Below are 15,032 nucleotides of genomic sequence, written 5' to 3'. Positions count from 1 at the left end.
ATCGAGGTACCCGCCTCGCGATCGCGAGAGTTTTTTGGCGCACGTCAGCGTGACATCAGAGCGAGGCGAAGGCAAGGCGGACACATTTCTAACCGGCATGCATCTTGCGGTGATCACCGGTGATCAATTCTGCGCAGATTTTGGCCAAGTCAAACGAGCCTATTGTCTGCCCTCTGTAGTAACAGCTCACGTCATGTGTGATTTTGCGGCCGCCAACACATCATTATATGAAGACAGAATGATATATTAGGGTGAATTGTACCTTATAAATACAGTATGTGACTCTTTCAACACCATTAGGAGGTATGCCTGTCGCTGTGCAAAGTATGTAAATCACTGTGAAGACTTTAAAACTTAGGATGTGTGACCCAGTATGCGTGTCAAAAAGCGGACGAGTCTAAAGCAATGACTGTACACCCGAAATGTTGCCAGACGTCTGATTTTGAGAGGATGGGCCATCCTCTATTTCAGCTCCACTCATCTTGGTCTGCTAACATTACTGCTGCTGCAATCTGAACTCACTTGCGACAGCAGGTGGAACGTAGCTCACGTGCAAACAGCTCAACTAATAAGAGAAAACGGACGTCATATCGTAATCAAATCGTCATAACGCCACGATGCATATCGAGACATTTTTGCATCGCAATAAATCGTACAACGATAAATCGTTACACCCCTAGTAGTTATTATAAAGTGTTACCAAATAATCTTATCACAAATCGAAAAACAAGATTATTTTGCTTACCCCATTGGCAGATTATTTTGCTTGTTTTAAAGAAAAACTCGCTTCATTTTGGCATATTATTTCTTAAAACAAGACAATATGTTTTGCTTGTCTAAAAAATGCTTCTTAAATCTAAGTAAGAAAAGCATTTTTTGCAGTGAATGAATTTTCATGTGAAGCAACACGCTCCCAAAACAGCAAACTGTGTAAATGCCCCCAACATGACACTTTTTAACACATTATAATGAAAAAAAAAACATCTGAACTGTGTGTTGAACTGAACCTAAACTGGCACACTCAGAAGAACCATAATATTAATATTAAATCATAAAAAAGGGATAAACTATGTTCCCTTTAAACTAACAGGAACAAATAGTCTTGGAGAGTTTTTCCTGTTGTCATAAATGGGACAAGCAGTTTGAATTGTGAATGAATAGAGAATGATTGACAGGTGCAGCGGCTGGAAAAGCTTAACTGAACATGAATTTGAGCACTTCAGTATTCATCTGTTTAATTCACATTAATTCACATCCGTTTAATTCACATTAAACTATAGAACGACTTCAGAACATTTGGAATATAGTAGGCCTACATGACAACGTTCTAGTGCCTTATAAAAGGCTACCTTCATGGCTTAGTTTGCTTATAAACACAGAATATAGCACATGCATAAAAATTTAATTTCGATCGGTACCAGCTGGCCGATACCCGATACAGCAAAAACATGCTGTATCAAACCGATATCCGATCCAAGTATTGGGATCGGTGCATCCCTAATTACAAGGATATATTCAACACATAATAGGCAACCTTTTAAAAAGTAATTTATTCAAAATTTAAGATTTGTTTGCCTAGCCGACTCATATGCTGACCTAGGGCTGGACAATAATTCGCGATCATCACGAAAATCCTGCTCTGCCCCGCTTATATGGGTCTGCTGACTCGCCTGCTGTTTTCCACAAAAACAGAGAAATGAAAATCAGCTCATAACGAGACTGAGCATTTTTAAAAAGACATAAACCCAAACCAAAACTTTTAAAAATGTGCAGAAGTGAGACTTTTCTTTCTTTCTTTTTTTAATTTTTTCTGTTTAATAAATTGACCAGCATATAAAACAATAAAACAAGAGTGCAAAATAAACATTTCTTACTGCTTCATTTTTGTTTGATGCAAACCACAAATAAATTTTTCATAAACTTTTTCAAAACAGTAGGACTTTTTATAGCAGATAACTCTCATTCAAGCACATTCAAGACAGCAGAATAATGAGAAATGTAATTGATTGTTAGTATTGTTGTTAGTATTATACATCATCATTAATAATTTATAATTATTAGACATTCGTTTTGGAATCATTGCACAAATATTAGTAAGTCATCACAGTATTAGTTTGATAGTTGTTTCTGGTTTTTGTTAGTCCTAATTGTTGTTGTTTTCAAAATACAATAAATCCGTTAATATACCAGTTGCAGTGGTGCTCATTCATCATTAGTGGGTGTATAGATTATATTAACACTTAATAATAAACTAAGCAATAAATAACACTTTAAAATATGAGTTTTCATCTTATTTGCTAAACAAGTGGGGTTTGAAAATAATCAATGCATAATAATCGTAATAACCATGATTATTTTTCAGACTATAATCGTACAACCAAAATCTATAATCGTTGCATCCCTATTTGTGGCCCTCACACAGAGTCCTAACCAGGTGCAACACAAATTTGAATGTCTACATCAGAAATTATGCGACAGAAACATTTAATAGCATAGCCTATTAACAGAATAGTGCACTGCACTCCTAACTAAACAAACAGGTTTACAATACATTAAAAAAATATGAAACCTTATTAAAATTATTAAAAATACCAACACTTCTTATTCATTTGAAAGCTGTGTTTTAGCTGTTGGAAAATGCTAATTAGTTTAGTTGATCATTATATTTACATGGATTCTTTTTATTTGTAACCGCTTAGTTGCAAAACATAATTGTATGAAACGTGTTGGATCATGGTGATGTATTAACTTACTGTAATCATGATTGTGTTCTTTTTTTTTTAATATGCTGAGTCCCGGGATACTCTGTATGGCCTGGGACAATAGTCATTATATCATCCAGAATGACATAATTATATTATAGCCTTTATTTTTAATCATTAAAATGAACTGTCTGAAAAAAAATAATAAACTAAAAAAATAAAACATCACATCACCAAAATAAATAAAAACAATGTTTTACTTAATCACAGAGAAACTGATTTTTTAACCTCACCTCACTGCACATTTTATCTCTTAAGTGGCCATTTTAAATACTTCGGATGTTTTATATTTTGTTATAGACATACAGTGCAGTCCTGCAACTTTTGTGCAGCATATGAAATGTCCCAAAAATTATTTTTAACTCCAAAATTAGCAAAAAAGTTTTTGCTCTCTAATAGAATTTTTTTGACTAAGTTAAATATGCATTAAAAAACTGTAAGAAAAAAGTGTTTTATGTAAATTCGGACCGCAAGTCCTCATATATGGAATTCTTTTTCTAAAAGTACATCATATCAAAAGATGATACTTAGGTTTTTATTCTAATTACATTCCAATAAGCCCTAATAGCAAAGAGAAATAAAAAAATGCATTTAAAAAACACCTTGGGCCTAATTAATTAAGAGGTTAATTAATTTAACCTAATTATTTTTTTTTCATTGCTGAGTGAGCGAGCAATCAATCTAAAATAATTCATTTGCCAGTGTTGTGCTCATTTGATTAAGCTTAATTTTTTTTCTACAGATCACAGTGCTTCATCTGTATGTTAGCAGTGTTCATAAACACAGGTGAGCATATGAACTACATACTATAAATATAAATTATTGCCATGAACTGTGTTTAATGTGTTTGTCATTTCAGTGTCTCCTTTGGACACAGTAGAGGGTGTTATCGGTGGTTCTGTTGTCCTGCCGTGCTCTTCAGCTGCACCTGATGTTAAATTTCAAGATTGTATTGTGTTTTGGAGACACAATAACAGCAAGATTGTGTATGAAATTGTCAAGGGTAAAGATTCACTTGCAGAACAGGACCAACAATACAAGGACAGAACTGACTCTTTCCCTATGGAGTATTCCAGAAGAAATTTCTCCATCAAACTCAACAAACTACAACACATGGATACAGGAGAGTTCAACTGCTTCATCACACCCACAGATGAATATAAAACTGTACAACTGATCATCAAAGGTGTGTGAAACTACTTGATTACGCAATATGTAATATAATTGATGAATTAAATAACAAAAATGTAATACTTGACTAGATGGAATGCTGCTTCTTACAGATGAAATTGTTGCCTCTTCACATTGAGGTGATGTGTTCTTTCAAACCTTTTTTTTTTTTTGCCAATCAACAGATCAAAAAAGAAACGCAACAATTGATCCAACAGCAACACCTGAGGAGACTTCATCTTCCTTATACTGGCTTTGGATTTTATTACCTGTAGCAATTGTTTTAATAGCCTCAATCATAATTTACTGGAAAAAAACTAAAGCTCCTTCATTCTCAGGTGTCACAACTGAAGACCCTAAAGAACACTGACACAAATGTAGCAGGTAAAGTTTAGTTCACACTATCAGTCCAAATCCCATTATTTCTGCGTCTGATTGCTAATTATTGTTGTGTGATGATAGGGCTGAACAATGTAATTGAGCTTCAATATCACAATGTGAGTATCTTCAATAGTCACATTGCAGGATTAAATTTTTCTTATTAAAAATTAAAAGAAAAAGATTTTATTTTGTTGTATAAAATTATATATACAATGATCACCATTGTTATTTAACATTTGATTGTTACATTTTTAACATTTGTTTACTGTTAGACTCCCCAAAAAACCACAAAGCACTGTTTATTTAACTTTTATATTTACTCTGTTGTCACTTAGTGCTGCTGGCAACGCTACAACACCACTGCTCTGGGCTGTGTCAAATTTACAGCTGAGCACATCTGTTTTAATGAGGTGGAAGGACAGCTTTTTAACGCATTTAAAAGGATATGAACATGCATTTTTCAAAAGCATTTTTTGCCAACAATGAAAAAAAAAAAAAACATTTCAACAAACATTCACAAACAGAATTATCTGGTTGCACCATATAATTATTGCTTTTTAAATATACATGGGTATTATAGTCAATTATAAGCAAGCTTACAAGCAATATAGTGTCTTTCATTTCACATCATACATTTCATTTTGCATCTTTTAGTTTATTAGGAGAGTTAAAGAGCTTTCACGAGTGCAAGTGTTAATGTGCTTTAGTATTACAGCTGGGGTGGTCATTATTATTTATACTCAAAAAATGATTACTGGTGCTTGTTCAAACTACCTGTTTAAAAATTAGCTAAAACCACACGATTCTTGTAATTTCTTTGGCCAGTTTATTTGTTTTATCTTCAGTCCACTTAAATGAAATGTTTTGTGCTAGCTATTGTATTTGTACACTGTAAAAAATTCCTGTAAATTTACGATGAAAATAAACAGCAAAATACTGTTTTAATGTAAAAACAGCAAGTTGCCATTTTTTACAATGCATCATGGGAAGACTTGCTCACTTCAGTTTGAGTGGTTGAGCAACAACAGTAAGGGCACTGTAATTTAACGGTTTTATACCATATTTTTTTCTGTGTACACAAGACGCCATTTTGGATTATCTACATGAGGTAAGTTTGCAGCTCCAAATGTGACTAACTATCTGTAAAGTACCTGTTATTTTTTAAAATCACATGTAAACATCCAATAAACACACAACTGCAACAATGATTTGACTGTGTGAATTTGAAAAGCAAGATTAGCATAAGGACTCGGTAACGTTAGTCCTCACATCTCCTGGAGCCTGGATGGATATTTTACCTGAACTTTTAGGAACAGTGCAAATGTTGATAGTTATAATTTGTGGTTACATGAACTGGTACATTGCCCTGCATTTTATGACAGATTTGAACTGCGTGCCTCTGTTTGAAACTCCAAGGTACTTACAAGAAAGGATAATTGGATAATTTGGATATTTTCGACGAGGTAAGAAGCTATATCTGTAAACGTACTATCTTTAAATTACTTATTAAATTTAAATATCATGCCATAAACATCCAATCAACACATAACCAAAGCACCTGTTTATTTAATTGCAGGATCCGACCGTGTGAATGTCTTGAGAAGAGAAAGGGGGTAACTTTAGCCTAATTTAGCAAGCTAACGATAGCTGGAGGACTCATTTTCACATCACACACAGGTAAGAATGTTAAACCTAGATTTTACATGAACTTTGAGTGAAGATTGTACAGAATCTTTTTTTTTTTCCATGTGGTTACATGTGTAACTTGCAAATTTGGTCCATTTTATTACAGATACACCTTTTCATTTGCAACTCCGGTGCTTCTAAAAATAACATTTTAAGATTGAGTGAGACCTTTGTTATTTTTACGTTATTGCAGTTGGTTTATATAGAAATTGACTAGAGTTACGATCAGATTTTATGCTTGGTAATGTTACCTAAAGTGGCAGAGCTTTTAATCTTTTTGATAATGTGAGTAAGGAGTAACTGCTATTATAATGAAAATTCTTTACAATTCATTTTTGACCAATAGATGTCTGCCACCACTGCTAATCTTGAAAAGATGGGTAACCTGCCTGTGACTCCTCATTTGATTCTTCCTGGTAAGTATTTTTTGATTAAGATAGGTAAAAAATCTAATTTGTGTCCCGCTATAGACTTTGCTGGTTTGTATTTGACGAAATAGATTCATTAATTTTTAATTCATTAAAGCAAAGTCTCATTTAGTTAGAAATGTATGTATTTGTTTTGATCTGATACCCAAAGAAATAAACTTGCCTTTTAGAAGCCTAGTTATCCTTTAGTATTACTATTGACATACTATTGTCAATGTTTTAACACATGCTTAAGACATTCTGTCACTTTTCATTATCTTTGAATCTCAGATTACCTGGTTTGATGTAGTTGCTTATTATAATTATTTAAATATTTATTTTAACTTTGAAAAATTATATTGTATGGCTTTATCACGTCTTGCATAATTTTATCATGGCCCTTTCTACACCAAGCCTTTCAAAACAAATGATAAATCACAGAATTAATCTCCAGAATAATTTCTAAATAATACTTTAATCAACCAATTTATTAAAGGTTCAGATGATACTTTGGGCCAGTGGATAAAACAATGGATGATCAGCATGGAAGGCAAAGTAATCTGTGAGGGAGAGCATGCACACTGGAATTCCTTCAAAGGTAATATGTTTGCACTTACATATTTTTTGTTTAATTTAGCATGAGGACTTCATGGAATAGAATATTGTTATGTCCAACTTGTCACATGTGTGTTTGTGTGTATACACTACAAGTGAAAAGTTTGGAATCAGACATGCCCAGAGATCCCAGCTTTTACCAGATTATGGTTATATGATCATTTCTTTAAAAAACCCATCTCTATCTATGTGAGTGATTAAATGTTGAATGTGATGAGTTTTCAACAATACTAAATTGAAACTTTTTTTATATATATATAGTTTAATAGTTTTTTGTTATTAAAATTTAAAAATTGAATTTCCTGTTTCGAAACTTACAGATAGATGGCTAATTGGTATGTCATTGATATGTTCAGTGCTAAGGTAAATAAACACTTTTGGCACTTTTTTCGAGTCTTTTCATTAGTTTTGTTTTGCCTGTAAATTATTCAATAAGTATGCCATTCATACCGAGGTATTATCGTACAGTGAAATTCTGATACTGTTACATCCCTAGTAGTAACACTTTAAAATTCAACATTTTTACTTTATTTTTGATTAAATAAATGCAGCCTTTGTGAGCAGAATAGCCTTTTTAAACATGACCTCTAAAAAATCTGTCCTTCAGATTAATATTTTGAATAGAATGCTTTACAATTATATATTTGTGCATAAACATTAGATTAGTCAAAGCCAAAATTGGAGCTAATAAACTTAGTACACGGCAGTGAATATTTTGAATATTTTGATGAAAAAAAAATAAATACAACTTTAATAATAAACAGGAAAAAAATATTACTCTGTTTAATAAAACTATTTTGTTTAAATGCACCAATATATATTTGTCTATATTCACTGAGGAATTTATAGAAATATACATTTTTTAAAGGGGCTGTTCATTTATGCTGAACACTATATGTGGTGTGTGTGTGTGTGTGTGTGTGTGTGTGTGTGTGTGTGTGTGCGTGCGTGCGTGCGTGCGTGGTCAAAATTATTAGCCTCCTTGATTTTTTTTTCTTTTTTCAATATTTACATATTTATGTTTAACAGAGCAAAGAATATTTCACAGAATTTCTGATAATATTATTTCTTCTGGAGAATTTTTTTCAGATTTTTAGCTAGAATAAAAGTAGTTTTTATTTTTTTTTAAAACATATTAAGGTCAATATTATTAGTCCCCTAAAGCAATACATATTTTTGATTGTTTACAGAACAAACCATCGTTATACAATGACTTTAATTTACCTAATTAACCTAGTTAGGCGTTTATATGTCACCTTAAGCTAAACACTAGTATTTTAAGAAAATATAGGCAATTATTATCTACTGTCATCATGGAAAAGATAAAAGAAATCAGTTATTAGTTTTTACAAATTAGTTATTAAAACTAGTATGTTCAGAAATGTTGAACAAATCTTCTCTTTGTTAAACAGAAATTGGGGGAAAAAAATATATATTATATTATATACAGTTGAAGTCTGAATTATTTGCCCCCTGTTTATTTTTTTCCCCAATTTCAGTTTAACGGAGAGAATTTCTTCTACACATTTCTAAACATAATAGTTTTAATTACTCATCTCTAATAACTGATTTATTTTCTCTTTGTCATAATGACAGTAAATGATATTTGACGAGATATACTTCAAGACACTTCTATACAACTTAAAGTGACATTTAAAGGCTTAACTAGGTTAATTAGGTTAACTAGGCTGATTAGGGTAATCAGGCAAGTCATTATATAGCAATGGTTTGTTCTATAGACTATCTAAACATTATATAGCTTAAAGAGGCTAGTAATTTTAACCTTAAAATCAATATTTAAAAAAATTAAAACTATTTTTATTCTAGTCAAAATAAAACAAGACTTTTTTCCTGAAAAAAACATATTATCAGATACTGTGAGCATTTCCTTGCTCTGTTAAACATCATTAGGAAAATAATGAAAATAAATAATTAAAAAAAAAGGGCTGATAATTCTGACTTCAACTGTACATATAGCAAATAGGGACTTTAACTATGTACACACACGTCACTGGTGTTGTTCAAAAATCAAACATTTTAACATTTGAATGCCCTTTTCATGTCTTTAATCTTCATCATATAATAATAACCTTTTTTCAGGGAAAACCATTTTAGTGCTGCAAAAATGCATGTGCTTTTTCACTAAAATTTTCTTTCAGAACAGAAAATCACTTTTGCAGATAGTTTATTTCTTTTTGTAAGTCATACAGTTTTAAATACCTTGTTCACAGAAAATCTTTTATTCTTATTATTCAGATGCTTTGCTGGCATAAATCCAGAGAGGGGAACCAAGGCTGTGAGAGGAAATGTGACGTCAAAAAAAACTGGCAAGACAGTTCAGAAGAAGACCATGACTGTAAACCCCAAGGTTTCAAACCTTTTAAAGAAACTAATGGACTTTGAATGGGACTTTATTTAAAATGCAGCTAGCTTGAACCCCCTACTTTTGCAACACAGAGGCCTTTTTTTCTTTATTTGCTGAAGCTCATTTTGGGGCTATATATTTTTATATTTTATATCCAAGACTAAATTGTAAAGTGGCTATTTATAAATTTTTTCTATGACATTCAGTAAGTTGCTTCTTGTTGTACAATGCTGAATATGATCTTAACATTTCTGGAGAACTTACAATTTTTGCCTGTTCTTTGGCTTAATGTTTTCACAAACACAATGCAGATTTTATTTTGTGTTGTTTGAAAATAAAAAATGTGAAATATAACTTGGATTTATTTCTCTTTTTGAATCATTTTAATCTGAAATAATATGGTTAAATATGGATTGTAATTTAACAGCTGTATGCTTCTAAATAACAGATGCATGCTGTAGATAAAATGTAAAAAAGGTAGGGCACTGTATTTTTACATTAGAATAACAGTGGTATGCTGTATCTTACAAAACAGTATCATGCTGTTAATTTAAAATGGTAGGGCACTGTATTTTTACAGTTCCACAACAGTAGAATACTGTTGCTAACAAAAACAGTATCATGCTGGTAATTTAAAAAACGGTAGGGCACCATATTTTTACAGTATGATAATGGCAACCACAGCTGCCAGTAGATTACCGTTTTTTTACAGGGAATTTTTTTACAGTGTAGTTCCCAGCATGCTTTGCATGGTATTGAATAAAGAGAGGGAAATGTTGACAATAAAAGTAGTCTTAGGTGTTTAAAGTTAACAGAAAGACTTGTTATAGTTTAATCTTCAATTTAGTTTGAAGATTTAGAAGATTTTACTGTAAAGTTTCGAGATTACCACTTTGCAGAAGCACCCATGCTTTGGGTGTTGGCAGCTTAATTAGCAAAATGCAGTTTGTTGCTTTGCTCAGTGAGCAATACCTGCCCTAAAATTAGTTCAGAGATCAGTCTCAATCAACTGTATACTTAACTTGTGAAATATGCTTAAAACGGCTCTTTTAGTTAATTTAAGATAACTTCAAATAAAACTTTTATACTTCGAAATGTACAACATATAATAGACATACATTATACTATGAGACCTTTGAGTTTAAGTTAAATAAAATACAAATGTGTTTAAACTTTTAATTGATAAAATTATGTTAGACCAACTCAATTGCATTTAGTTGTGTAAATAGTTTTTTCTTTAGTTGGTGCTAAACAAATTTATTTGATGGAAATCCTGCCCTCAATTCATCCAATGAGTTATATTATTTTTTATTTTTTTTACTTTTATTTCGATCTCAAAACATTTTAATTAGCAAAAGTTATCACTTCACTACCTGCATGACATTACTGATAAGAGCGATGTTCAAGCATTTTTATCTGTGTTTTGAACCAAAATCTATTTAATGGACCATAATAATTTCTGAATTAATTAAACTTTTGAAATAATTGACTGAATGATTTAGTAATTTCATAAAAACATTTACCTTCACCTACTCTCACGTTAGTCTCTTTTTAAAACTGTATTACAGAGCAGAGCTGAGTAAAAAAAAAAAACATTTCATGTTAAAGTGGTTTGTTCTGGATTGGTTTGTTCCCTCAGCTGAACAGATACAATGGAAGTAAAGGACTAAACACGGAGACTGGAAAGCCTAGTTTAACTAAATGCGTGAAGTAGTGGACGTGAAGCTGGTGCAGATACAAGCATTAGATGTGTGTCTATTTTTTTTTTTATTACGGATCATTTGACTGGCTTTGGTCAACTCTCTGTATTACGCTGCCTAACTGCCTGTCTGGGTTTCAACCAGGTCCGGTGCTGACATAATGGAGGCAGGTACTTTCACTTTTCACTACTACAGCCCTCACCTCATCTCGTATTCAAACCAAACTACGATTGGTGCCTTTTTTCACATGGCAGTTCTTTGTCCTTCATACACATTGAGAGTTCGACTTGATCGACTTGAAAAGGGAATATGTGTTGACATAATCCACAATGTCATGACTTAGTAAAGCATGAAGTTATGTATCATTTTAACTGCTGCATTAGTCTAAATGGAAATCTCCTCGTCAGGCAGCGCTGGAGTATTGTGAGAGAGTAGACCACAGCGCATCAAATGAACAGTGTTAACAAAAAAAATACACAACTGAAGACTCTTAAATGCTTGTATTTGTTGTATTTAAACCAGCTCTACGATGCATGTCCACAACTTCACGCATTGGGTTAAGTTAGTCTCTGTGTTCAGTGTTACTAGCATGGTTAAAACCCAGACAGGCAGTCAGGCAGCGTATAGTGGACCAAAGCGCATCAACTGATCGGTAATTGAAAGCGAAAAAAAGAAAAAAATAATAAATATTTATTCTTTTATATTAGACACACATCTGATGTTTGTATTTGCGCCAGCTCCACAACCACAACTTCACGCATTGAGTTAAATTAGGCTTTCCGTGTTTAGTCCATTACTTCCACTGTATCTTTTCAGCTAAGGGAACTGCACCAGCCCCGTGATGTCAGACACCGCAACATTCCAAGATGGCAGAACCCTAGCTCTAAAATTAAAACAAAATAAAACATGCCATTTTTTTCTAAATTATTACATTAATCGAATTTTTAAAATATTTTTTATTAAATTGGAATCCAATGCACAAAATAATGTAAACTTGACTGACATTTACCCCTTTAAATTACTGTGGCAGAACTTGATTCATTTTGCTGCTTAAATATAATATAAGTGCTATCTATATCCAAGTGATTACACTGAAACATTTCTAGAAATGCAATTCAAGTAGAATTTCAAACCACAAACATTGTAAAGTTAGCTTAATTTTGTTTTCTTTTTGGGTGTTCAAGTTTGATAAGTATGATCAGCTTACAAATATCAGATATGCACAAAAAATTGGGTTTGGACTGACATTCTGACCACTTTAATGATTATTTTTTTTCTTCTTGTATTATTTTTCTTGGCAGTTTCATCTCATGCTTTATATTTTATTATTGCAATTAAAAATAAAGGTTCCAAATATTCCTTTCTAGTAATGCCATAAAACGGGTAATTGTGGCTAGCTAGATACTTACAAATATTTTTTATATTATTACTTTTTCTTCTTTTTTTATCTTTTCTGTCTTCATTTTATATGCACGTTAAATATAAATTAGTACTGTTATATTTGAGAAATAATGCATGAATGAATCTGTGTTTTTAACAAATGATTCAGTCATTCATTTAAAACAACAATTTATTATTAATATCCAAATGATTCAACCATTTGAAATAATTCAATAAGGAATCAATAAGTTAATGATTGAAACATTTACTGCCACCTACTAGCAGTTTTAGTTTAATGGAATACATTCTTTCATACTGATGTTATGTTAAACACTGAAATTTGTGTCCTTCAAGGCTGGTTAGATTAGTTAGCTTGCTGCCTAACACACACACACACATACACATATATATATATATATATATACACATACATATATATATATACATATATATATATACATATATATATATATATATATATATATATATATATATATATATATATATATATATATATATATATATATATATATATATATATATATATATATACATATATATATATATATATATATATATATATATATATATATATATACATATATATATATATATATATATATATATATACAAATTTGATTACGGGACAATACCGATTTTCAACCGAACGATCAGAGCATCCCTTTTATTTATGGATATACAGTTGAAGTCAAAATTATTAGCCCCCTTGAATTATTAGCCCCCCCTTTTTTTCTCTAATTTCTGTTTAACGAAGAGAAGATTTATTTAACACATTTCTAATTAGTTGTTTTAATAACTCATTTCTGACTTATTTTATCTTTGCCATGATGACTGTAAATAATATTTTACTATATATTTTTCAAGACACTTCTATACAGCTTAAAGTGACATTTAAAAACTTAACTAGGTTAATCAGATTAACTAGGCAGGTTAGGGTAATTAGGCAAGTTATTGAATAATGATGGTTTGTTCTGTAGACTATCGAAAAAAATAGCCTAAAGTGGCTAATAATTTTGACCTCAAAATGGCTTTTAAAAAATTAAAAACTGCTTTTATTCTAGCCAAAATAAAATAAATAAGAAAAAAAATATTATTAGACATACTGTCAAAATTTCCTTGCTCTGTTAAAGGTGCAGTAGGAGATCTGCCAGTATGCTAGCATTAGCGTAATAGCTTAGAAATTTTATGACCCTCCGCTGCCGTCCCCATGTACGCCTCCCTAAGTCATGGACACGTGAACTCGCACTGATTATATATAACACTAGATCATGTCATTTACCAGTTAGAAAACTCTATGGAGACACGCACTTTATCAAGCGTAGTTGTTGACAGACCAGAGGGTGCAGGAATTATATATCTCCAAAACTGTATCACCGGCTGTTACTGGTCAAAAATGAACAAATGTGTGAATATAAATCAAACCTCACCTCAGTAAAGCTGGTTTGGCAGAAGGGCACATTTACTTACGTTTTGTTATTAAACTAAATAAAAGTTAGATCAGAATAAAGGTTAGATCTGTTAAAAACAGAAATATCCTGTCGCTTGTTTTCAGCTCTTTTTACACTTGAACAACTAAACCAATACTCAGGTCTATTTAACCGACTATATTATTGATGCTGTAAAAGGTTTTCCATTAACTTGAACAATAGCCAAACTTTTGCTGGACGTTTTCAGTGGCTGAACAACTCCTCTGTACATATAAATCCATTTATAAACAAGAACACATTCTACAGTACATAATCTTTGTGTGGCTAAAATAGTTTTAAAACATACCTGTCTAAAAGAAATGCTTCAGCCGTTGTGTCACCCTTCAGATTTTCGTTGTTTTGAAATGCATAATGTCATTGCCCACTAGCGTGCAAAAGTAATTCTGATATTGATTCAAGGTTTAGAAAAGTTTTAATTCTTCATTTTTGGCAGAAGCCCTTTCAGATACAATCTTTCTTTTCATGCATACAAGGCCACATTGGTCTTTCAGAAAGAAGTTCAGGTTGATGCAGAGTTTGCAGGATGAAGCTGTAGATGTGTGCATCACTTGTGTGCGCGCGAGTGATGTATCTGTCTGCTTAAAGAGTCTGCGCAGAAATTCAGATTTAAATTTGTTGACAGACAATTTGAGATATCTGTCCTAATTGAGTTACTTGACGGTCCGACAATATTTAATTGGATGAACATTTTTTAGTTGTATGCCTTATCCAGAATATAAACATACATATAAATACATTTAGATCATTTACTTTAATCAGTACTATTGGAATGTGAAGAGACTTTTAACCAGCACAACAAAAAGTGTTTCTGAAGACAATCACCTACTGCACCTTTGAACATCATTAAATATTTAAAGATAGAAAAATTCAATGGGGGGCTAATAATTCTGACTTCAACTGTGTATTATATATATATATATATATATATATAGGTACATACATATACATATACATATGTATAAAGATATATCAATTTTAAAGTGCAAATACTTGCTCAGGATTTATATACATATACTGTATGGTGTGTGTGTGTGTGTGTGTGTGTGTGTGTGTGTGTG

The 15,032-nt window shown here is 31.7% G+C and overlaps 1 protein-coding gene and 2 long non-coding RNA genes across 3 annotated transcripts in view; 2 read left to right on the top strand and 1 right to left on the bottom strand.

Annotated features, from left to right (window-relative positions):
- Window positions 1-11,823, top strand: part of LOC137488954 (V-set domain-containing T-cell activation inhibitor 1-like) — a 29,862-nt gene extending 18,039 nt beyond the window's left edge. Inside the window, exons 2-5 of the mRNA XM_073937751.1 lie at window positions 3,505-3,548; window positions 3,622-3,948; window positions 4,118-5,197; window positions 10,114-11,823. Coding sequence (XP_073793852.1) covers window positions 3,505-3,548; window positions 3,622-3,948; window positions 4,118-4,302 — 556 coding nt within the window. The 3' untranslated portion in view covers window positions 4,303-5,197; window positions 10,114-11,823. The remainder of the gene's footprint in view (window positions 1-3,504; window positions 3,549-3,621; window positions 3,949-4,117; window positions 5,198-10,113) is intronic.
- LOC103909619 (uncharacterized) overlaps window positions 1-15,032 on the bottom strand; it is a 51,845-nt gene that overhangs the window by 33,503 nt on the left and 3,310 nt on the right. The gene's annotated exons all lie outside the window — the stretch shown is intronic.
- Window positions 5,206-10,094, top strand: LOC103909618 (uncharacterized). Its single transcript, NR_170292.1, has 6 exons — window positions 5,206-5,421; window positions 5,730-5,776; window positions 5,890-5,990; window positions 6,346-6,415; window positions 6,903-7,004; window positions 9,278-10,094. It is a non-coding gene; the product is annotated as an uncharacterized lncRNA (long non-coding RNA).

Source organism: Danio rerio, chromosome 22, assembly GCF_049306965.1.
Source record: "Danio rerio strain Tuebingen ecotype United States chromosome 22, GRCz12tu, whole genome shotgun sequence".
Taxonomy (NCBI): Eukaryota; Metazoa; Chordata; class Actinopteri; order Cypriniformes; family Danionidae; genus Danio; species Danio rerio.
Note: the sequence above shows the minus strand (reverse complement) of the source record. Positions and strands in the feature narration are given on the sequence as shown.